We start from the raw sequence: 25018 nt of genomic DNA, 5'->3' as shown, positions 1-25018 counted from the left end.
GGGAGGAAAGGTTTAGTTGTTCACTAAACCTTTGAAAAGTTGAAATATAAAAACTTTGAGATTTGCATTTAGTTGTAAATAAATATGCCTAAAGAATAGAGGGGATAAAAAGCCAGAAAAACCTCTTTATCATAGTGTCTGTGTAATTAGGCATGAACTGTTTTTCTTTATGATAAAACACAGTTTTCTCCCTCTGCAATTCCATGTAAATTCAGCCTCAATCATTTAGATTACAGATTCTCTGATGATTTCCAGCATTAATAATAAAAAACGGCAGCTTTATTAATCAAACATGTCCAGCCACCCAAACATCATTAATACTTGATATCATCTCATAATGCAAATGCTTAAGCATCTGGAAACATTTCCATGAAATATTGACTTGATGGTAAATGTCAAGAAGATCCATAGTCCTCTATTCTCTTTTCTTTAACTACATAACCCAACAATATAAATCATAAACAGGCCTGCCCAACATTTGTAAAACTGCAGTCCAGTCTCCTGCCCATCCATTTAAGTAGCTAAATTCTAAGCAGTTTTTGTCAGTTAAGAACTCTGTTTCATGCTCCATTGCTTCTTTTCTGAGGCCAGGACCAATGGAAAAAATTATGTTTACAAAAGATTTTAGTTAATAAGTAAACCAAGAAAGATTTAAAATAATGCTGAATTGTGGAAATAGCTTTACGTTGAAATATATATAATTTTGAGGAAGAGGGCTAGTTAAGTTTAAAGTGTTCTTGTTCCAGCTGTGTGAGGCCACCATGTGAGACAAGGCATGCAAGGAAGAGCTTGCTCCTCAGGGTTAATAAGTCCAGATCAACAGCTTGCCAGGCAAAATACCTTGTCTTATCCCATGTTTGAAGAGTTTGTGGGCCAAGTCCAGGCTCCCTCTGGTCAGGAGATCATGCTGAAGGAGAAATGTAAAAGTGTCTTGTAAGTCCAGAAGGAAAGAAATCCTCTCTTCCACATCATGTTCTTCTCCAGACTGAATTAATCTAAAAGCATGCCTCCTTTGGTGATTTTGCCTCATTATTGTTCATGGTTCATTAATAAAATCATTAAACAATCTTAAAAATCTCCAAGAGAAGACAGAGCTTGGAAGTGATGACAAACTGGAAGCTCAGGTCAGGGTCCTGGGACTGGTTGGACAAGAACACTAATATCCAGGGAGAAACAAACAGGTCATTAAAGGAGAAAAATGAAAAAGAGAGGAGTTTGTGCAAGGCTGGATAAGAAAACTTCTGTCATAGGAAATTAAGCTATGCACTGTAGGAAAGACTGGGACATGGGAAACAACAGGAATGAGTGGTTGGGAATAGGATGAGAAACTGGTGAACTGGTGCTGGAGCCATTTGCACAAACAGCTAGAAAGCTGGAGCTGTGAACAAGGAAAAGCTCTGGAGAGAGGCAAAATACATTAAGCTTGGTGAAAAGATTACATTGCTGTTCAGAGCTTGGAAGGGAGTCCAAGGCTCTCACACCCCACCAATCCTCCACTGTCAACAATGCATTTATGAATATGTTGTAAAATATCTGGTTTGTTTTTTTCAGTTTCTGGAATTAGGTGCTAAATTATCTTAGTAACAGCCACTGAGCTCAGGTATCAGTAGGGCTGCGGGATGATCTGCAAATGATCTCCAAATAAAGTAAGGAGAGAAAATATGCAGGGAAACCTTTTTTTCAGTCAGGAAGTGGAGAGATTCAATAGAGGCTATTGAATCTAGCAAAACATTGGATGAAAATCAAGAAATGAAATGAACAAACAACCTCCTAAATGTAACAACCACAAAGATTTGACCATTCAGTTTTTTGCCATTCAGTGATATCTAGAAGGAGCTGCTGAAAATGTAATATACCCTGCTGGCAGAGCATCAAGCTTTGTGTGACTTGCTAGGTTCCTGCAGGGAAAATCACAGCAATCTGCATTAAAAACATACTGCTTTGCACTGAAAGACCCTTGCAGAACACAGGGAACAAAAAATCAAGTTTCTTAACATTATTGTCTGCTGGTTTTAACATGAATCCATGTAAAGAATTACCCTTTCCAATCAGAGCCAGAACTTGATAAGGGAATGATAGTTTTCTTCAAGAAAAGATTTCCAAGGGAAAAGATGTACAGCCAACAACTGGAAAGACACTATGTCAGATTTAGTTTTAGGTTTGGATTTATAGCTGTTTTTGCTCAAAGTTACCCAAGTCTTTCACTACATAAGAAATGTTGCAGACAGATTAGCAGGTACGTAAATTAGAAGCTCCAGATCCAGGACTGCCTTACTGTCTGTAGTAAGGAATAATCCCAGCTCTCCTGGCCTCCAAGTCACCACTTTTGCTTCCTAAAAATCTGGATTATTATGGGGTTATGTAGAAATCCATTCAAGGATGGAATAGACATATAATCATGAACTGAGATTATTAATTATTGCTAAAGTTCATTACCTTCAAGGTTGAGAGGGTGGGAGGGCAAGGACCAGTATATACACCAAGATCAATCAAATTATTATTTTACCATTTTTAGCTGCTAACTTCATATATTGCCTCAGTCCTAATAGTTATCCTTTAAATTTATATATTTTCATGTCTATGGAATTTTATAAGAATTTTTAAAATAATATTGTCTACTGCATGAAATCATCCAGGCCTTGATTAAAACCATTTAAAATTAGTAATTCATGGATATCATAAAAGATATTACCAGAGTAGGAATATATTTCTGTGTGCTCATGGGAACTAATTAATGTTTGCCATTTCTGATGGAGACATGTATGTTATCTTGTTAGAGTATAGATTACTCTGTCTGGTATTTAAATTACAACATTATTCATTGGTCCCATTGGCTTAATCAAAAAGCTGTGTTTAATAATTATTTTAAAGAACAAATTGCTTTTTCTAACATTGAAATTCAATGTAGAGAAAACTTTTTGAAGTGATAATTTCCAAAGTAATTCATATGCTAAGAGGGAGTGTGATAGAGGTGAAAAAAAAGTGTTTGATAGGTAGAGTTGGAGCAAAATTGTATCTTTCTCATTGCTCAAAGTAGGAAAATAATCATAATAAAGAAATAATGAAACAGAATGATGACTGCCTGAGGGTAGGTAGCTCCAACTGAAATAAACCAGGTAGAAGGTTGATTCAAGGAGAAAATGAAGAATGAAATGGTTAGAGGTTTCATAATTGAACTGTTTTGGAGATATTTTCAGAATAAAAAGGGATTTAGTTTAGTTTTTTTTTTTTCTTTATTGTGTTTATTTAAATGTGCCTTTTCCAAAATAGACAAAGCAATTATTTTATGTCAAACTTGTCAAAAATAACAGCTTAAATTAAACCAGATTAAAAAATGTACTAAGAAATCTACCAAGGGTATACATTTCTTCTCCTCTTTAAGGTAATAATTTTGAAATGTCTGCAAATAAAGAGTTCTACAAGGCAGCAGTATTTTTGAAAAAAAATTCACTTCTATCACAGATGACCCATGCATCCCTAAAATCTCTGGGAAATGCTGACCAAAGGTAGCTAAACATAAAAATAATAAAAACTACAGGCACTGCTCACAGGTGAACTGCCATTTTCAATTTGGCATGTATCAATATTGTGGTCCTTGTCCTAAAAGACACTTAGATATTAATGGAAAAGCAACTTACTTGCATCACAAGTGCTCTTTCAGGCTCTTCCAGGCACTTCAGTTTTAGCAGTGTCTCCTATTCTTTTCATGACAGTTTGAGGAGGTTACGCCTGTCATTAGCAATTACCTAACTTATTTTACTTGTGTACAAAGAATCAAAGTTTTCCATAGCTGATTGGCAGCGCCAGAGAAATCTAATTTCAGGGGCCAAATTATGTAAGGGCTTAGCACAGTAGCCTTTTACCCAAGTAGAGTTAAAAATAAAAGAAGAAGGGAAGGAAAAAAAAAAAAAGGATAGACCAAATGGGCTCCAGTTTTGATTTTTTCCCTCAAAATGTTTATTGGAGCATGTGTACACAGGAACTTTACTCCTTGTATACATGTCCTGCTTGAGTATCTATTTATGCAGTTCCAATCTCTACCCTGTGCTAATCTAATGCCCTTCTTAAATATTTAATATGTTGCAAATCACTGAAATGTCAAGAACTAGTGCTCAGTAAGCAGGTGCTGTCAACACAGATTCAACCATAACACTTGGTTACTTGATTTCGCCTTCCCAGGGTGAAATTTAAGACTCCTCTTCCTCCTTGAGCTGACTCTTCCCCTCAGGTTGATACATACGAAGCATCGTGAAAGTTAATTGTCTTGCTGAGAACTGTGAGCAACTTGTACAATTAAGGTACTTCATTCTCCAGTCTGGTGGTTTCTAAAATAAAACTGTTCAGGAGTGTCATGGTTCAGGAGAAGCACTCCCTCTCCACCCCGCTCACTCCCCTCCCCTGTCCAGTGGAAGATACAAAAGGTAGAGGTTATGGGTTAAAATAAAACAATTTACTGGGAACAGCACTGAGATAAGAAAAAGGAGTAGTGACAGCAACAATATTAATAACAGAAATGTGCAAAAGAGAGTGATTTATGCGCAAAATTCTCACCAAGTCTGGCACAATGCAACGTAACTGCAGATGGTGCTACTCTACTGCTCCTTCCAGCATGTTTTTCCCAACCAGAAAGGAGCAGCCATCTCCTCTGAAAGAAGGGAGAGTCCAGACCTCTCCTCTCCTGCCTTTCCTGTGCCATCCCTTCCTTGTCCTGTTTTCCCCACCCTGGGAAATTACCTAAATCAGTAAGGAATAACCTTTTAGACATATCCACAGCTGCATCACCATAGCTACTGCAAACATTAACATCTCCTGGTCAAAACCAGGTCAGGAAGATATACGAAAAACTTATTTATGCTTCTTTCTCAAAGTAGACGTTTGCTTAGATAGCTCTTAGGAAAAGCAGGTAGTTAAATGTGATGGCTGATGGCTGTTGTGTGTGTGGTCAGGTTTCAAAGGAGTATTAGTTATTTAAATGGGACCCTAACCTTTAAAATCCTGAGTTTACTTCTCACAAGTCTGAATCATATCTTCCCCAGCTAGTTATTTCTATGCTGTTACCATTTCGTGCATGTGGTATTTTCTCCCCATGTTGCATTCAGATTCATCTGTAGAAGCAAAGCTCAGGGCAGAGACTGCTGGGTGTGAAAAAAAAAATAAATCAGAGGCTTAAATTAACACTGTAAATGAAATTTTTGGCTGGCCCTCAGGTACCACATCAAACACTTCATTTTTGCAGTCCTAAATCCTCCAAAATTTGAAACAGTCCTACACTTTTCTTCAGAAGACGTAATTTGAGTGAAATATGGAATCTAAGTCCTGTACTCTTTGCTTTAGATCACCAGTACTAACAGATTCTGTTTACATATTTAAAACTAGTGCTTATAGGAGAAAACTCTCAGAAGTGTCTGTTGGTCAACCTGGGGAGCAGAGGGAGTCATGGGGAACCTGAATGCTGCAGATGAACAGTAGCAGTGGTCCCAAAGTGATCCCGCTGAGACTGGAAACCCATCAGTGTTAACAAGGCCTTCCCATAGCGGCAGCGTGGGCTGCTGCCAGAACATGCTGTGCTTAAAGCCTCCCTCATGCTCATCCAATTACCTGGTAAATACGTGCCATAAGTGACTTAGAAATCTGATTCACAATGGAGTGAAGAGGTTTTGAAAGTGCTACCAAATATTTAAGCTATCATCAACACAAAATGTTCACCGGGCTGGAGTTCATATCCAGTTTTTTAATGAAGGCAGGGCAGGCAGGGCATGGCTACAAGTCCCAGGCCTGTGAGGCACAGCGAGGAAGGCTGTTCATGCTGAAAACAAGCAGTACAACCAGAGATAAACAACTATTATGAACTGCCAGCCTCCAGCCTTTCCATAGCCATTCCACCAGTGTAGCTCTTCAAATTTTTAACTCAGTCCTTTCACAGGGATGAACCAGACTTGGTCCTTTCAACCAAACATGCATGAAAATGTGATCTTTCCCAGACTCCCTGAGGTGAGCAGCTCTGGTGCAGGCATGTTCTGCAGTGGAACAGGGGATCTTGGCATAGAGAAGGATTTCCTGAGCCAAGGAAACAGCAGGGGATCCCTGAGACTGGCCAGGAGCTGGCAGCTCACAGAAGAGTTGCTGATGAGGTGTGAGTGGGGCCAGGAGATAACGGCAGGGGCCACCCCAAAGGGTCTGCCTCGTCTTTCCTGGTGTTGGCCAATGCCTTCACCCACAGAGCTGCTGAGGGGAGAGGCAGCAGTGTGGAACTCACTCTGTGGGTAGGGCCTGGACCATTCTGGGACAGGGACTGGCAGCCCAGCAGCAGACCTGTGTAACATCAGGGAGGCTGAGAAGGAGTTAGATAGCTGATTCCAAGGACAGTCTGCAGTGGACACATAGCCCCACATGCAGAAGAATGGATGCTTGCTGGAGCAAGGACCAGCAACAGGCACAGTTAGGGTGCCCTTACAGAACCACTTCGTGACTCTGCAGACTCAGGAGGGAAGACCCATTGCATTAGGAGAGGAAGAAGGATTTCAGTGTGGTCGGAGGGGCTAATGAGAGGACTGGACCATCTCTTCTATGAAGACAGGCTGAGAGACCTGAGGTTTTTCAGCACGGAGAAACCACGAGAGAGATCTTACAGCCCCTTCCAGTACCGAAATGGGCTACAAGAAAGCTGGAGAACTTTTTACAAAAGCATGTAGAGATAGGACAAGGGGGAGTGGGTTTAGATTAGATATAAGGAAGCAAGTCTTTACTGTAAGGATGGTCACCACTGGAACAGGTTGTCTGGAGAAGCTATTCCCTCTCCCTGGAAGTGTGAAAGGCCATGTTGAATGGGGCTTTGTTCTAATGGAAGGTGTACCTGTCCACGGCAGGAGGGCTGGAACTAGATGGTCTTTAAGGTTGATTCCAATCCAAACCATTGTGTGATTCCATTATTTAGGAAAAAAAGTATCTTTAAATCATACACTCTGTTCTTTGCTTCTGTCTGCTGACTGGAACTTCAACCACCACAGCAGCACAGGCATTAAATAGTTTAAAAATAAACTGCATATTTAGCCATTCTCAAATTGCTCTCATCTTACAAACAGTTGGCTCAAGTTTCTGAATTTTCCAACTTTGTAGTGTCACAGTCAGAGTTTTTCTTAGGTTCTCTTTTAATTTGCACATACCCGATGTACAGTCCTCTTCAACCAGGCCCATGTGAATGAGCATCTAGTGGTGATTCATCCACTGAAGTACATAAAGCCACTCCACTCCCTCCCAAAACTCATACATTTTAAGGTAATTGCATGAATTGAGTTGAGGAAAACTGGAACCTATGAAGTAAGAATCTAAGACATTACCATGTGCTCTTCAAAAATTTAGCAGAGTTGAAAAAGAAATCCAAAGTTTGGTCTGTCTTTGCTACACAGAATACCTTTTGGTTTTGTTTGGCAAAAATTAATTAACTAATTCTGGCATCAATGGATATTGATATCATCCTTTACTACAGTTGCTCTATTTTACAACTGTGAATTGTGAATGAAACATCATCTTTGTGTCACTAAACCATTTACCATACTCATGTCCTTCTTTAGAAGTCCTTCTCAGGAGTCCTTTCTCCTCTCTGCAGTTCTTTGTGGTCACCTGTTCCTTTTCAGGTCATGCAGAGATGATGTAAAAAGATGTGGGCTCTTGCCCAAGTGTGAAGAGACCTATTTAAAAGTGTTACTGAATGGTACTTAGGGAAAACAGCACTATTTCTTCTTTTGCCACAGGGAAAGCATTAGTAGTTTTTCTGACAGTATTTAATTTGACAGGACTCCCTTAAAAATCAGTGCATGTTATTGATCTGTAAGTTAAGTATTTCCCACTGCAGAATATTGGCTAAAAAGAAGTAATTAATATACACAGCAATTCCCTGGGGACAGCAAGGGGAGGGATATCAAGAGATTTGGGCTCATTTTGTGACTTTAACAATTTTAAGTTAACATTATTAGCAGGTTAAGGCCAAGTTTATTTCCAGTTGAACTAAAATAAAAGAAAGCTTTTGATGAAAGCAAGTGAAAGTTTGAGCAAAGAGTTCAGAAATGAAAAATATTATTCGTAAATAGAGATGAACAGATGAGAGGTAGATGGATTTGGATGAGATTTAGGCTGGCTTTTTCATTCCTCACATAGGAACTCAGAAGTACTAGGCAGAATGACTAGACAATCCAGGAGGACGGTACAAGAAAGAAAAATGACTAGTAGAAATCAAATAAAAGGGAGCATTTTTAAACACAAAATTAATTTATTAATAGCACGTGGGAATAAAGGCACCTAGAGAATGTGAAGGGGAAAAAAAATGTTACTTTATACCAGAGGTGCAAGCTGAGGAAATTAATAAAGGCAATACCCATGGCCTGATTATGAATATATATTTGAAAAGGTGATATCAATGAAACTTGAAGACGAAAGAGTTATTGCTTAGAAAGAATGATGATAATCCAGTTAGAAAGCCTTGAGTAGGCAAAGGGCAGTCAGAAGTAGCATCATCTTTCTCCAGCTGTCAAATGACTTGGAAGTGAAGAAGTGACTGTATACAGATCAATATTTTTCTTTATTCTACCAGATAAGACAGCACACGGGATACAAGCTTGCATCTGTTACAGATTGCCAAATATCTTTGTAGGAAAAAACCCATATCTACCTATAATGTGAAGTGAGAAATACCATTGCCAGATGGCTTTAATCTGAAAGACTATGCTAGAAAGCTCCTTCTGCAAATATTAGCATTCCTTGGAAACTCTCAACCTTTTCCTTTACTATTTCTTAACTAAAATGGCATTGTCTCCAGCATGCAGGAATTTGTTGTGAGTTAGAAAGCTGGAGTATAAAAGATAAAGCAACTCTTACTTTTCTTTTAACGCAAGTAATCAATACTTGTTGTGAGAAACAAATATTGCAATGTAACAGGGATATGAAAGTCCTTGAAGGCAACCAGAGAAGGGCACGACAAAGCTGGTGACAGGGCTGGAAGTCATGTCTTGTGAGGAGCAGATGGGGACTTCAGGTTTGTCTAGTTTGGAGGGAAGTAGACAAAGGGGTGATTTCATTGCTCTCAGCAGCTTCCTGAAGAGAGGAAGTGGAGAGGGACGTGTTGAGCTCTTCTTTATGGTGTTTAGTGATAAGATACATGGGAATAGTTTAGAGCTGTGCCAGTGGAGGTTCAGATTGGACATTAGCAAGCTTTTCTTTACTGAGAGGGTGATAAAACACTGGAACAGGCCTACTAAAGTGGTGGTTGGTGCCCCAAGCTTGTCAGTCTTCAGCAGTTATTTGGAAAATAGCCTTAGTAACAGGCTTTAACCTCTTGTCAGTTCTGAAGTAGCCAAGGAATTGGATTAGATGATTGTTGTAGGTTCCTTCCAACCTGGAATAGAGTCATACAAACATAGGGGGTAATATAGTTATAACCAATAAACATTCATTCATAGAAAATAACTCCTGTGAAGCTAGCTCAGTGTCATCTTCTGTGCTTATACATTTCTGTTGATATAACATACATTTGTTAAGATGTCTCACATGATGCAGTATGACATTTTGATTAAGAAGCAACAATGATAAGAAAATCAGTGTCACATATAAATTACCAAATTTTGACTACTTGGAAGATTTACGACATAACTAGAAAAACCATTATTTGCCAGGACTTTCTGTTGAGATACTGCATCTTTTGGCTTGATGCTACTTAATACTTCTTTTGATGACAGAGAAGCAATAATAGCATTGAGACTTATTAAGCTTATAAGTGAGACAAAGCTTGGGGGAATGGTCAGTGGTAGTTACAAGTCAGGTAGCTCTGCAGACTGGATGAAAGTGACAATATGTATATCCGTACTTCAGAACTTTTATTCAGGTTGGATGCCGGTACTTAGGATTGAAGCCTAATGATTTTACTTTTCCAGAATTCAATCAGCCATGCTGGGTGCTGCAGGTCTAAAGGCTATGTAATAATTCTTGTGAATTAATAGTTATTTCAAAATATACTCCTTGTTTGAAGGTATGGCCAAAGTATCAAGCACAGGTTTTGCATATGTGCTCAGAGAAGGATTATTTTCTAGAAAAAGAATGTTAATATATTGTTATATATAACATATATTAGTGCAGCTGCTATTAAATTAAGATCTAATTCTGATGGCTGCACTTCAGTAATTATTTGGAGAAGTTGCGGAGTCCATGAAAGAAACAGAAGGCTTATCAGTGACTGGAAATAATTCCTCTTGTCAAGAAACTGTGTTTATCTTGATGGATAAAGGGTAATAGATTGCTATCCCTAAATGCTTGCATGAGAAAAACAAAACTAGCTGAAATGCTCTAGCAGTCTAGCAAAGATATGCTAAGACTCAAAGTCTGAGTTGATGCTAGATGACTGTAGACTAGGTCTCATTTTAAAAACTCACTCAGTTAAAACAGACTCACCTGATATTCCCAATGAGAATAACTAGGCATTGAAAGAACTTCAAGGCTTGCAGTGCAACTCTACTGCTGGAATTTCTTAAAATAAAGATAGGACACCTTTCTAAAAGATGTTCTAGTTTATCAATAACTTTGGGGTTTGCGGCCGTGCTTTCTTCAGAAAAAGCTCATACCATTCAGAAAATGTAGCCATGATGATATAAAAGATGTCACAGTAATATAATACAGTCAGGATGACTGTGATTAAGGCCAAACTCATGAACATTTTTCTTAAGCCAAAAGAATATCAGGTGAAGCAAAACTGGTTTTTGTTTAGGGTTTTTCTTTATTTAATGTATAAAAAGAAATTCTGAGGAAGAAAAAGAAAACACTTTATTTGAAAACGTTTACATGGGATTTTTTGATGGCTAATTAAAAACTATTTCAACTGGTTTGGGATTTACAAACCCACCAAATCCAGTCCTGTGGGACTGTGTAACACACTGCAATACAAATGGGCCTCCTCCCACAAATAACAGCTCTTCAAGTAAGAATTCCAATACTAGAAATAAATGAGAAGTGATTGGCATTGGCATGACAGATGCCATGAAAGTGGGGGTTCTCAGTGCTTTTTAAGAGCAAAGTGAAATCAAGAGTCATTAATGTTGTGTATCCTCAGATGTACTACAGTATTTGATGCTCTGTGGAATGTGAAAAAATACTCTGTTCAAAAAGCATTGCACAGCTTATCAATAAACCCTCTCAGAAAAAGATTCCTACATAAAAGACATTCATTTTCACTCTGATCTTTCATCTACTTTCACTGACATTGGCAGCTATGGTAATTTTATGTTGTTTTTACTTCATCTGCGATTGTTCACTTCTGTTCTTCAAACACAAAAGAAAACCTATGTATGGAGAATAGCAAGACTTCTTAGGAATAGTGAGTAATGGATCATGCCATGCTGCGCCGTATTTGTATATTGATTTTCTCTCAGATTGATACATTAATTTAAATAGAGATTATGTGTGTAACTTTTCTACTGATAAGGCAGAAATTGAACTGGACTGGGAATCATTGATCAAAGTCCTCTTATTATATTATACATTTTTATTCCCATTATGTGGCTGGATGAAACTGCATTTTTTTTGAAGGATTTTACAATATTACTTATACCTTACAACAGCCAAATTAAAATTCCTTTATTTTCTGTGGTTCCATATCTCAAAGAATACATGAAATAATACTTCATGTTGCAAAATGAAAATGTCATTATGTCTGAAGTTAATAGGCCTGAACATCCTGAGAGCAATTCTGGAGCTTATAATACCTCATAGATGAATAACATGCTACAGCTTCACACGGCTTAGTGGGAGGAGAGCTTTATATCCAGTAGTTATGACTGTGAAGACAGAATAGCTGTATTTGGCAGGACAACTTACATAATATGTAAACATGTAAATTTTATTTATGGAAATAAGGCTCTTGATAATGCCACCAAATGCTAAAATAGTAGTAATTTTTTTTTCAAACCTTCTATTGTTTGAATTTAATCTGGAGGTCAATTGTATTTATGGAGCTTGATTCATCTCCTGTGTACATTTAAAGTATCCCAAACACTTAACCGAAAATATGGGATACAGAGAGTGAAATGATTGCAGTGGAATCAAAAGAAACTGTCTTTGAAACTATCAGTTTCAACTGTCAATGGCACATAAAGAATTGTTTAGGGCACAAGAAATACTGACTAATAGGTTTCAAATTGCTCTGGTACACAATTAATTTAAGTCTTAAGAAACTGTGTCTTTTGCTTATTTAATTTCAGTTCTTAATGAAAAGTTCCAGTATACAGTATGTGTATTCAAATGATTCTGGGGCAAAAACAATCAATATAAAGAAGTTAGAACTTTGAACAAATCCAATTATTTTCCAGATTCATTATTAAATGCCAAAATCAGAGGATGTAATAACTTTATGTGTTAAAAATATAGTTATTACTTTTAAAAACAGGCTTTTAAAGTTAATTTAACAAAACTGTCATTTTACAAAACTATTTTGAAAGTGCTATTTGCATCCAAGAAAATGAAAGTTCAGGAAGGAAGAACAAACAGAAAAAAATAAATTATTTCATGGTGATAAAAAAATTTAAAGCCTCAAGTAAAAACATGTTTCTTGATATTATATTCTTCATGTTACACAAGGCAATAAACCCAACATAATATCTTGTGGTTCTGCCAGGTTAGGAAGACATCTTGGTCTAACTTGACTTTAAAAATTCTTTTGCCTTGAGACAACCTGGAATCTGGTCTTTGTTTTTCACATTATAATCTAACAATATTTGATTTTTATTATGCATGCTAATATATATGTGTATACTTATAATTGAACATGATTTCTGCAGGCACAAAAAGTGCTATTAGGGTTAGTTGGTGTTTTGAGGGTTTTTTCCCACTGTGTACTGATACAGTAATTTGTCCATGATAATGGGAAACGGTTGGGCATCATGGTGTGAATGTATTTCGGAAATATTTGCTTTTCAAGTGTAAGAGCTGAAAGCCAAATCTGGGCTACACAGGCACACACAGGCACATCATGATAATGCCAAAGGCAGTTATGAACTCAAACCCAGAGATCTTTGAGACACAGAAAGCTTTTTTGATCTAGTGCCTAAGATCCTTGCCTGTGACTAGACATCTAGTCACATTACTGCTATGGCAATACATGTAAAAACGATACCTCTGAAGCCTTGTACCCATTTTTTGTGAGGTGAAATATGCAGCTTAAGCAGAAATGTATTAGTGCAGCAGTGCCTGTTACCACTCCAAGAACATTTACTTGAGATAAGGTGTAAATGTCTTCCTCTGCTGTACACATGTTCCCATCCAAGTACAATATCCAGGTATCACTGTGGAATACTTAAATGCCAAAACAGCATAGGGGAATCTAACCCTTAAGTGACAGCACGACCTTGATCATTTTTTCTTCCTTTTGTCATGGAAGCATTTGTTCTAGCCTACTGTGGAGCAATTGTCATTCCCACCAATGAAAACTCTTTGTCGACTGACTCATTTTGGAGGAGTCAGAAGAAGCCTGCAATAAGTCCTCAGCATTTCATTATTTATAATGATGCTGAAGAAGATAAAGGCATTTTTAATGATACTTTCATGACTCTCATTCAACCTATATTTTTCTTCATAAGAACTGCAGAATCCTGTTCTCATCCATGTCTTTTTTGTGTTAATAGTAGCTCATTTTGGAGTCATAACTACCTATGAGTACATTAAGCTCTTTCTTCTACCATTTTGTAGAGTTTTTGGATCTTCCGAAGTTGAGACTTGCTCCATACCTGGCTGGAGATAAAGTCATGTTAGGATGGGATACCATCTCCAAAGACAGACTGATGTAGGCAGTGTAATTGAAGTAATCACAATCTATCTTGGTTGGGAAGGATTAAAGTTTGGCAAGAAAATTTAACAGATATGTATACTTGGCAAAAAGATTTTTGAATGTAGACTCTGAAGAAGGAATAGAAATGAAAGGAAGTTTTGATGTAGAAGAAAAGAATTGCTTATCCAGTCTTACTGGATAACTAAGGCAAAGGGTATGTTAGTTAGAAGGGGGTTTTATGGCTTAGAGCAAAGGATAAACCCACCTCAAACAGATGTTTTTACCAAGCAAAAAAATTCCACAGACAAAGAAGACTGCTGATGTTGCAAGTAGAAAAATGGTCTTAGAATTTTCCACTCCAAGCAAACTGGAAAACAACTTCTAGCTCAAACTGTAACATACTACCTTTTTGTGATTGGAGAATAGTAACATGAATATGGTAATTATAGTAGTTATGATAGGCTATAAGTAAAAGCATAGATTAGTTCTTATGTAATAAGATGCTCAACAAAGAAAAGTATATAATACATTGTAACCAAAATTAAAGGGTCTTCAGGCTTGTCTGCAGCTGGAGCTGACAGCTGTAGGCACAGGCTCTGTTGCCCATGACCCTGGACTGCTGTAACATCTTGGATACAATAAACTGCATTTTGAAGAGACGTCTGGAGTCCCGCAGCTCTCGTTACGGCTCTTACGCATCTTTCTTTTCTTCTTAGTATTTCTAGTAAGAAGATAGCTCAACCCTCCATCTGAGGTGGGATGAAGGCCTGGGATGTAAAAAGCGCTAGCTCACATGACTCTTCCATCTGATTTTGAATCATAGAGTCACAGAATAACAGAATGGCTTGTTGCAAGAGACGTTAAAGATCATCTTGTTCCAATCCCATTGCCGTGGGCAGGGAGGCCTTGCACCGGACCAGGTTGATCAGAGTTCTATCCAGCCTGGCCTTGAACTCTTCCAGGGACAGGGCACCCACCATTTCACTAAGCGACCTGCTTCAGTGCCTCACCACCTTCACAGTAAAGAATTTTTCTTAATATCTAATCTAATAGTGCTCTCTTTCATTTTGAACACATTCCCACTTGTTCTGTCACTACATGCTCTTGAAGAGTCTCCATTTTCCTTGTAGGCTTCCTTCAGGTATTGGAAGGCTGCAATTAGGTCTTCTGAAGCCTTCTCTTTTCCAGGCTGAACAATTCCCATTATCTAAATTAGGCAGGGATGGGTTTTGTAATGCTGGCTGTGTTTCTGCCTGACTTTGAACTGAGATATTCTATCCAGCCGGTGCAAAATTTGGAGCCATGTCTTGAACCTGAAACTTCTGTACATACTGATTAAAAAACTTTCAACTTACTAAGAAAGAAGAAAAACCTAGCCCAGGAAATAAAAAATGGAGCTTTGGGAAGCAAAGACCAGAAAACAGGTTCAGGGTGACGTGAATAGTTAATGGCAAAATTAAATAAGATCTTCTCTTTTTTTCCAAATGAAAAAATCAAACGTAAAAAAACCACTGAAGATTGGAAAGTTAGTTTGCTTGCTATTAAGTAAATTTGATTTATTAAGATGATGAGGAAGATGATTCAGTCTCTGTGGTCTTGATGATCAACAAAGTAATACTTGTGTCACACAGTGTGACTCCTCATTTTAATGACTAGACTTTTCTTCTGAAATCAAACTCTTGCAGTAACATGGATAAACTCTGCCACTCCTCATTATTCTGCAGTTTTAGTGATGGACAATTGGAATGTAACTTTCATTCACATGCTGAATCTGCTTTGTGTATGCATTGTACCTTCATATTTCAGTCTTTGTAAAGTTAATAATTTTTATCTTTTTTCTAAGTTAATTGTCAACCTCAGAATATAAGGGAAGGATGAATGAAAATGTGACATAAGATAGTATAGTAAAGTTTGAATAAACAATTATTTACAGTATATAATTTTGTATACTTTTAAATTTATTTATTTTTAATAAAATAACCAGTTGCATTCTGCTCAAACATTCTACCTTCAAGGGAGCCGTTCTTGGTGCAACATAGGCAAAATTCTAGCAACTCAGGCCAACAGACCCTTAGTCTTCAAAAATAAAAAAAAAAAATTGCTATAGTTTAGTACTGTTCATTAAAATCCACAACACTTATTACATGGGAAATCATTACTGTTCTAAACAGTGTCCTACTTTCAAACTAGAAACTTAGGCTGATATAAGTCCTATGGGTAACAGCGAGCAGTCATCTTGGTTTTATGGGAAGCATTGCTACACTCTTTTGATTACTCCAGATTTGTTGCTCAAAGGTGCACGTTTTGCTCCCTTTATAGAAAACTGATCATGCTCTACTTTGCCTCTGGATAGTTTTCAATATTTCAGTGAATTGATGGCTGATCATTTAGTTCAAAGTAAGTTTGCCTTCCTGGGAATATTATTTAAGTCGTTAAAAGGTAGAATTCCTCCTTGGGTTTAAAAATGAAGTTTATTGGTATTAGCTATTCCAGTGGTCCTTTGCTAGGCAGCCACTGTGTGATTACTTTCAAACCAAGTGCACTGGTTTAATGACATGTGGTTTGGAATGAGATTTTTCCCATCTTTCCTGCACTGAAGAACTTTGTCATCCAATGAGCCCCAGCTGCCCTCCTAGCAGTGGCAGTAACAGCAGGTGGAGCTCTGAAGGCTTCCAAAGGAACAAGGAGGCACTGAGCAGAGCTCTTGAAAGTTCTTCCCTCCTCTGGGTTGCACATGACTGCAGGATGTACAGAATGAATTGCATCCCAGAAGAGAGGAATCTTTCAGAAGAGAGAGTTTCTTTGCACAGATTATTTTGTGTTTATAGAGAAAGAAATATACGTACCATGGCTACTCTTCTTTAATGTGCATGCAATGCTTTCAGATACATAGTGAATATTTACTTCTGGAAGGAATAATGTGAAGAATAATATAATCATCACCATCATTGGTAGCAGCAGCAGCAGCAGCTGCATGCAGTTTGGAGTAGTGCAATGAGGAAAGTAGCCACAGCACATACTCTTGTATGTCATGTGCCTCTTGAATGTGATACGAGAATCCAGTAATCTCAATAGAAGTTTACTTGGCTGAGGATAGAACTGAAGTGGTAATTTAGCTGAAGATTTTAATTTACCATACCTATTAAAGAAATTAATTCAGTATATGTTGTACAGAAGTATGCTTGCATCTGAGAGCAACACTGGTGCTTTCAGTTGGGGAGGGGGGAAAGAAGGAAGAAAAGGAAGAAAAGGAAGAAAAGGAAGAAAAGGAAGAAAAGGAAGAAGAAAAGGAAGAAAAGGAAGGAAAGGAAGGAAAGGAAGGAAAGGAAGGAAGGAAAGGAAGGAAGGAAAGGAAGGAAAGGAAGGAAAGGAAGGAAGGAAGGAAAGGAAGGAAGGAAGGAAAGGAAGGAAGGAAAGGAAGGAAGGAAAGGAAGGAAGGAAAGGAAGGAAGGAAAGGAAGGAAAGGAAGGGAAGGAAGGGAAGGAAGGGAAGGAAGGGAAGGAAGGGAAGGAAGGGAAGGAAGGGAAGGAAGGGAAGGAAGGAAGGGAAGGAAGGAAGGGAAGGAAGGAAGGGAAGGAAGGAAGGGAAGGAAGGAAGGAAGGAAGGAAGGAAGGAAGGAAGGAAGGAAGGAAGGAAGGAAGGAAGGAAGGAAGGAAGGAAGGAAGGAAGGAAGGAAGGAAGGAAGGAAGGAAGGAAGGAAGGAAGGAAGGAAGGAAGGAAGGAAGGAAGGAAGGAAGGAAGGAAGGAAGGAAGGAAGGAAGGAAGGAAGGAAGGAAGGAAGGAAGGAAGGAAGGAAGGAAGGAAGGAAGGAAGGAAGGAAGGAAGGAAGGAAGGAAGGAAGGAAGGAAAGGAAGGAAGGAAAGGAAGGAAGGAAAGGAAGGAAGGAAGGAAAGGAAGGAAGGAAAGGAAGGAAAGGAAGGAAAGGAAGGAAAGGAAGGAAAGGAAGGAAGGAAAGGAAGGAAGGAAAGGAAGGAAAGGAAGGAAAGGAAGGAAGGAAAGGAAGGAAAGGAAGGAAAGGAAGGAAGGAAGGAAGGAAAACAGAGGAACAAGCAGAAGAGTTGTGCGTATCCTAAAGGATGAAGACATCAATTTTAACTGGAAAAAGGAGGAAAATAACTAAAATACCCTTTGAATCATCAAGAAGGTTATTATATTTTAATAAAATAACTTTGGCATCCTCACAGGAGTAGCCCAATTTAGTGCTCACCATGGAATCAAGGGGTGTGGTTAACTCCTTGTATAATCTGCAAGTGTCTACAATGTTTTTGTCCACTTCTCAGCCCTGTGCTCTTTGTTTTTAATCACAGGAGAGAAATGGAAATGTTTTGAATACAATCACCTTCTAAAGTGCGCCTCTAAAGCAGATAAGACAAACCATATACTGAAAGAACCAATTGCTTTTCATTAAGTGTAGAAAGCAGGACACAGTGTGAAGGTTATCTTCAGAATTTGCCTTCTAGATGTCTAAAATCACAGGAAATTAATCCTGCCTGAAAGACACTAAATCTATTAATGACTAATTGTGATGATGGACTTTCTACATCATTTAATGTGCCATAATTTTCTCCCATTCTCATGTTTATCAGGTTTATTTTTGTCAAAGGCCTTGGAAGCAGAGACTTTTTATTACTTTCCCAGTATCTTACAGTCCAGTATCTACTCCTACTCCTGGCTGCTGTGCAGGGTATCATGACCACACTACTGAGAGGAGCAGTGACCCGTGTGGGTACTGGACTTGTGTGTATCGTATATTGTTATACACAATGGAGGTGTGCAGGTTGTGCTTGACTTTATACCATTCTCAGGCAGCTTATCCATAAACACAGTTCTAGACACAGGAACTAAGTAAAGGAAATGAAAAGGCTTGACACGTTTCCTAAAGTCTTTGATTTCATTTTTTGCTCATTCTTCTACCTTGGCAGACAATGTTTGACTTAATGTTTGATTAACATTTCTTCCATGCTTTTCAGTTTGTTCATGTCAGTAGAAGCACTGGTTTGCACTCCACCTGATTCTTTACACCTGTTTCTATGAAATTATCTCAATTGCTGTGGTGTAAGTCTTTCTTCAGTGAGGCAAACCAGCCAAACAGTAAGCCAGTAGAACCTGTGGTTACCATCCCACATCAATTCCTTCATGCCATTCCCTGCACAGAGAAAACTGCTGGGGATTAGTGGAATGATAACAACCCTTAGCCACAAGGCTCACTATGTCATGATGTACTGCAATACCTCCTAGTTGTAACCACAGTGAGCCCTTTAAGTACAGCCTCTGAAATGACTTTCCAATTTCTCAGGGTCATACAGTTTTCACTGGCACAATTCTTGGGAAAATGTTTGCTTTCATCTAACAGAGACATTATGGAAACATTCACAGGCTTGTCAGCCTCTTCCAAATATATCTATCTCAAAGAGATATACTGTACATATAGGAACTTTTCCTTTTCACACATTCCCAAATTCTTATTTACTTTTAAGTTTCTAATTTATGACAATTCATTGATTTTACAGTGACTCCAGAGATGCTTTGGATGAAAGGTATTCTTACTGACTTAATTTATTTCCTATATAATATTTAGCTGTAATCAAATTATCCACTGTAAGAAATGCATTTGTTTATATGCCCTCTGTTACTAGATGATTAAGTTTTAATTTGCCTCAACTAATAAACCCATTGTGCTTCTGCTTGGATGAGTTGTATGTACATTCCTCGGGTGATTAATCTTTATAAGTTTCCAATTTCTTCATTCTTCTGATGGTTTGCTGTAAGAAGACAGAGTTACTTAGCTATTACAAATGATGCCTTTTGCAAATATCCTACTCTAGAAAGTTAAGGTTTGTAACAAGAAGCCATAAAATTTATTAGGCCAAATCTGATGCAGTCAGACAAAACCTCATAGAAATTCTCTGGCATATAACCCCTCCTTTACATCTGAAATGGAAGCAACCAACTTCAAGTGGAGTACAGAAATCAGTTCCAGTTCAGTTTTATTACTGTTTTTCACCATGACTGTCTGAGAAAGTAAACATCTGTGAGGCTGAGAGAGCTGTTAGTAGGGCAGAGGTGATAAGGTCAGCAGCCTCTACTGAGGAGAGAGGAGGGACAGATTATTATCCCCTGTGGAATCACAAGGATTAACAGAAGAGATACAGTGAAAAAAATCATGTAATGTGAGATAAACTAACCTTCTTACTGATTTCTTGAATGTATGATTTTTACTATACAACAAAATAATAAACCTTGTGTTCAGACTGACCTTCTGAAAATAACACAAATGGCCACAACTGTTTTGAAATGCCAGTATTGAGTTCTAGAGTCTATAAATTACTTCTTCTGTAAAGGCATACTCATGTGCATGTTACATTTGCCAAAAAGACCCTATTTTCAGATTCATATTTCAAAAGAAGATAACATAAGTCACTCAAACCTGAAATAAGGGCACAGAAGACACAGTCTGCAGAAGGAAGGATTTTGTGTGTAGTGGTTGCAGAATCTGGTGAATGACGGTACCTTCACATTCGTGGCCATGAAGATATCCAGAAATACTATGTCTGGAAATTCAAGATACCTTTCAAAACTTTACTCATCCACAATGATTGCTGAGAAGCTCTGCCTGTCAAATACATAATTTCCACAGAGACCTAAAACTTAAGCATTTTAGAATGGCAAGGTTTACTTAAATTTCGCATGAGAATTACTGTGCAGATGCTGTTGAAACTCTAAAAAATATTTCATATGCAGTTTTTTTGAAAGTTAAAATATTAGCAGGTCAGTGAACAACTATCTGTATCCATTACAATGTGAATTTCCTTTTTGTGCTATTATTGCAGGTGATTATGTAGTCATGACTATATACTTCGACTTAAGTAGAAGAATGGGATACTTCACTATACAAACATACATTCCCTGTATATTAACAGTTGTTCTTTCCTGGGTATCCTTTTGGATCAAAAAAGACGCCACACCAGCAAGAACAGCTTTAGGTAAGTTGTTAATAATTCCCTTTCCTGATGCTCCTACACTACAATTTGAAAATGTCAGCTTTCTTTCAAAGACACCACTAGGTATGGCCTTTGGATTATTACTACTACGTCTTGCAGGACCAGATCTACTTATTACTGAGACCACTGGGTTTTTTTCCTGTAACAGGATAATTGAAAGTAAACTAATCTGACCCTTTGGATGACACTACCACCTCTTTTGCATAAAACTCTTGAATTAATGTCTGTCTCCTTGTTCTCACCATGATATTTTAGTGACATTTTTGAAGACTTAATTCATTGCACTGCTGGCTTTCTTCCCTTCTGTAACTCTCCCCCACTGGGCATTATGTCTTACATATACAGAAAACTGTGGGATCTAACAGTATTAACTCATGCAAAGTGTTTCAGCTTGTATGTTTGAAGTTAAGCTTCATACTGGGTATATTGATATTTTTCATGGATTGTGAATATTTATGCTGGTTTAGGTTTTCCAGAAGCTCATTTGTGTCAGGACCAGCATGTGCATTTTGGCAACATGCTTTAGTGTACACTTAGAAATGTTGACTTAGACATTTTTTCTAATATCTATAGGAAGACCTGCAGGTTTTGACAGCAGTTTTTGACAGCATAAAGGGTATAGGGGTATGTAACTGCTAATTATATGTAAACATCAGAGCCAAAGGAAAAACAATACCTTAGTTAAGATTGTGGTTGCCAGGTCTGCCAATATGAACTGAATATGAACTGAATATGAAACCTACCAGTCTAGGAAAAAAGGGAAGCCTATGTCAAAGTTTGTATGTCTATTTTCAGCCATTCCCAGCAATTAATTGCATCCTCCTGCTGGAGTTTGTTATTATGTAGGTCCATTTTTGTGAGGTTATGTTACAGGAAAGGAATATTCAGTCCTCATTCCCTCCATGTGAGTGCCAAAGGGCCAGTACACTGCAGCTCCAGCAACAGGATGGACACAAAGACTCGCAGTTATTCTGTTATCCAGTAACACCTCCAGGACAGCAAAAAGACCATACACAGGTGAGGACAGAGCAGCTTACAACTGCCTGTTCCTAGCTGGGTAGACTTGCCTCTGATAGCCAGAAAATTGAGCAATAGTTCTTAAGTATAACTCTCTGCTGAACTCATAAATTGACCTCTTTTCTTCTTAAATTAGGTGACTCAGGAGAGAAAAGGAAAGACTGACTGTTCTCCATCTTTTTTTAAAAGGGAGTCTGAAGCCTATGCATGGGGAGAGTCACATAGCATCCAGTTGCGTTATCCTTCTTAATGGAGAAGGAAAAAGAGACAAAAGACATCAAACACTTTGCGTTATTGATTTGCGATAAGCATTTTCCATATCTTGTACCTAAGGGTGGTTCCCCACACTGCACAGCTCATTTTTTCAAATAAGTAGACACAGAAGTACATTAGATCACTAATCACTAATGTGTGACTCTCCACCTCACCCCTCAGCCAGCAGGAAGTACAAAGAAAAAATGTATACTGAAGATACTGAAGTCATTAATTTGGAGTAAGAACATAAAAATTAGTTGTTCCAAGCCTCTACTCTACGGATGTCATAACTCACTCCTAAAACTCCGACTGAGAATTTAATTTCATTGGCTAAAATATAACTTTTCTAAAAGTAAAGCCAAGAATATATGGATCACTTATTTTGTGCGCAGAATCCTATTGATCCCAAATTGCATCCCAAGACAATGACCAGTTGACTCCCAGGATGCAGTAAGCAGATGCTCCCATTTTGCCATAGACCTACATATGTAATGCAACTTATAAATCTGTCTGAGCAACAGCACACATCCACATCTAGACAGTGGCACATGGTAAAATTGTGAGTAATGCAGCCAAAGGCAAACTGCTGAAATTGTCCTACTAATTAGTTGAAATTAATTGTAGAGACTCTGTGCAACAAACGTTCTGCAAGTATTGCTGCATTAATGTAAAGGACTAGCACAAGGGAAATATTTATCTCTCTGAAATTAATGAATAGTTTCCAAAGTTATTGGCAACTACTCACAGTTATTTGAAGAACAGGTTTTATTCCTTTCTGAATAATGCTAACTAATATATTTCCATGCTGGGAAAAAAAAATATTTTGGGTTTGGGACCATAAGTATTCTTTCAGCACTACTGTCCAGAGACATTAAAGCATGCTTTAAAAACTTGTTTTTATAATCCCCTTTTTACATGCACTTTGAGGTACTAAGGCCCAGATTGGTAGCAAGACTAACTCCAGGCCACCTGAAGAGTCAGTGGGAAAATGGAAGTAAAATTTGAGTGCTGGATAAGAACTGTGTTTTTTAATTCTGAGTTATTCTGCTCTTCATTCAAAGAGAAAAAAAATGTCTCTCTGCAGTTTCTGCTTGATCTAGTAATCAAAATTATCTCAAAATGTTCTAAGTCAAGAGGCAACTTTTCCCTGAAGAAAAGTTATGATCTGAAAAAGAATACATTATTTTCCTTGAAGATGAAGGGAATTAAGTTAAACTGAAGCTTTCACCCAGTTTCCCTGTACTTTTCAAAATGGGTATAATATGTAATAGGACCAGGAAGTTGCTACAGAGCAAGATCAAAGTGCACTTTAAAAAGATACTGTGGGTATCAAGGCCAGCAATGTGTTGATGTAAAAAAAGATACACATGATATTTAATAAAAAATGAACATTGCTTACCTTGCCATTTCATCTTTACCTCATTCACTAGAAAACCAAGAAAGTACTCAAAACAGGGGCCAGACCAGAAAGATGGAGAACTAACTTTATGAACAAGTGATAGCATGCATGAAAGCAGAAGACATTTCCTTTAGAATCCCACCAACATAACCTCAAGAAAATAAAAACCTAGCTTTGCTGACCAAAGAGTTTCTAACACTGAAACTCCTGTCACCTCACTTTGCATATGGTTGTCCAGTTAGCAGATTTCAAACAGTAATAATTTTAAATAACTGTTTAGACCAAAGATCTAAAAGTTAGGGTGTTTTCATGCATTATATAGACCTGCATAATTTGATCTTCCTCTCAGTCCTTCTTGTAATATCGAATAGCATCTTTGGTATGGGATTTACTGAGAGAAGCTAAAGTCCCAAAATGGTATTTACACAGAGACTTAGTAAGCTTACACTTATAATTTCTGCCTGAAAATTTTGAAGTCAGGTTACCTCAGAGCTGTCGTTAGCTGATACTAAAATTCTGTCGAAATAGATAGTTCATGAGCCCTGTGAATTTCAATAACAGATGCAAAGCTCACTTTGCCATACGGGACTCCACAAAGTGAGAGACTTCACAACTTCATCTGGCAAGACATATGCATTTGAAGCCACTCAACAAAACAAATTTCCTTAGCATGAGAGATAAAATGGACTAAGGGTATGGAAACTAGATATTATATTTGGAAATAATGGTGCTGAATTTTATTCATACACACACATATATATATTCTGATTTGTAAATGTACAGAAATATGAAACTGTATCATCTAGTACCCCTTCTTTCTCTTTCCTCTCCATATGTATCCCCATAAACTCATTTTAACATTTTAGAATTTGTGCCTGTTTGCTAGATATAAAATTGATACACTAGATAGAATTTTCATCATTTCAAAAACTCAGTGCTTGTTTACAATGTGAGCAGGAATCCAGCTGCAAGCATGATCTGAGCTGGTGTTTCACATTCAGGCTTAGGGCATGGAGTAGGATACAGGATAAGTTCAGGACTTCTGTACTTAAACAAATTTATTTTTAATTTAGCCTTTTAATAGAATCTGTCCTGTCACATGATGAGTGGGAAATAAAAACTTACATTTGAATCCAGGTAAATAGAAGGCTGTATATTTTACTGGAAGAACTCTATAGATTTTGAAGATTTTTTTTTAAAGATAGTAAAATGCCTGAAAGCATGTACATGTGGCTCTGAAAAATGACACTTTTGTGTCAGAAATCTAAGTGTGGATTAGGAAGTGTTAAAGAACTTTATTTTATATTGTAGGGTATGTCATAGTCTGGATGTGGTTCTTTTGAAATTAGTGACTCCCAAGGCCTGGGTCAAAGCCATACAGAAAGCGGTTGACCTGTAGTCAGTAAGGGTCAAATCAAAGCCAGCCAGTTCACACCTTCTGCACTTGGGCATCTCTGTGGTTGGCTGCTGTGATAAATGGCTAAACACAGTCTTTGCAGCTTTTTTAAAGCATCAGCTGGGTATAGAACTGAAGTTGAGGAGTAT

General features: G+C 37.8%; 1 protein-coding gene across 5 annotated transcripts in view; it reads left to right on the top strand.

Moving 5' to 3' along the window:
* The window catches only part of GABRG3 (gamma-aminobutyric acid type A receptor subunit gamma3), a 296317-nt gene that overhangs the window by 257151 nt on the left and 14148 nt on the right, over window positions 1-25018 (top strand). For all 5 annotated transcript variants that reach the window (XM_068182678.1, XM_068182675.1, XM_068182674.1 and 2 more), the window contains one exon: window positions 20632-20784. In XM_068182678.1, coding sequence (XP_068038779.1) covers window positions 20632-20784 — 153 coding nt within the window. The remainder of the gene's footprint in view (window positions 1-20631; window positions 20785-25018) is intronic.

This window comes from Anomalospiza imberbis, chromosome 2 (assembly GCF_031753505.1).
Source record: "Anomalospiza imberbis isolate Cuckoo-Finch-1a 21T00152 chromosome 2, ASM3175350v1, whole genome shotgun sequence".
NCBI lineage: Eukaryota > Metazoa > Chordata > Aves > Passeriformes > Viduidae > Anomalospiza > Anomalospiza imberbis.
The sequence above is the reverse complement of the archived record's forward strand: the minus strand, read 5'-3'. Positions and strand labels throughout refer to the sequence as shown.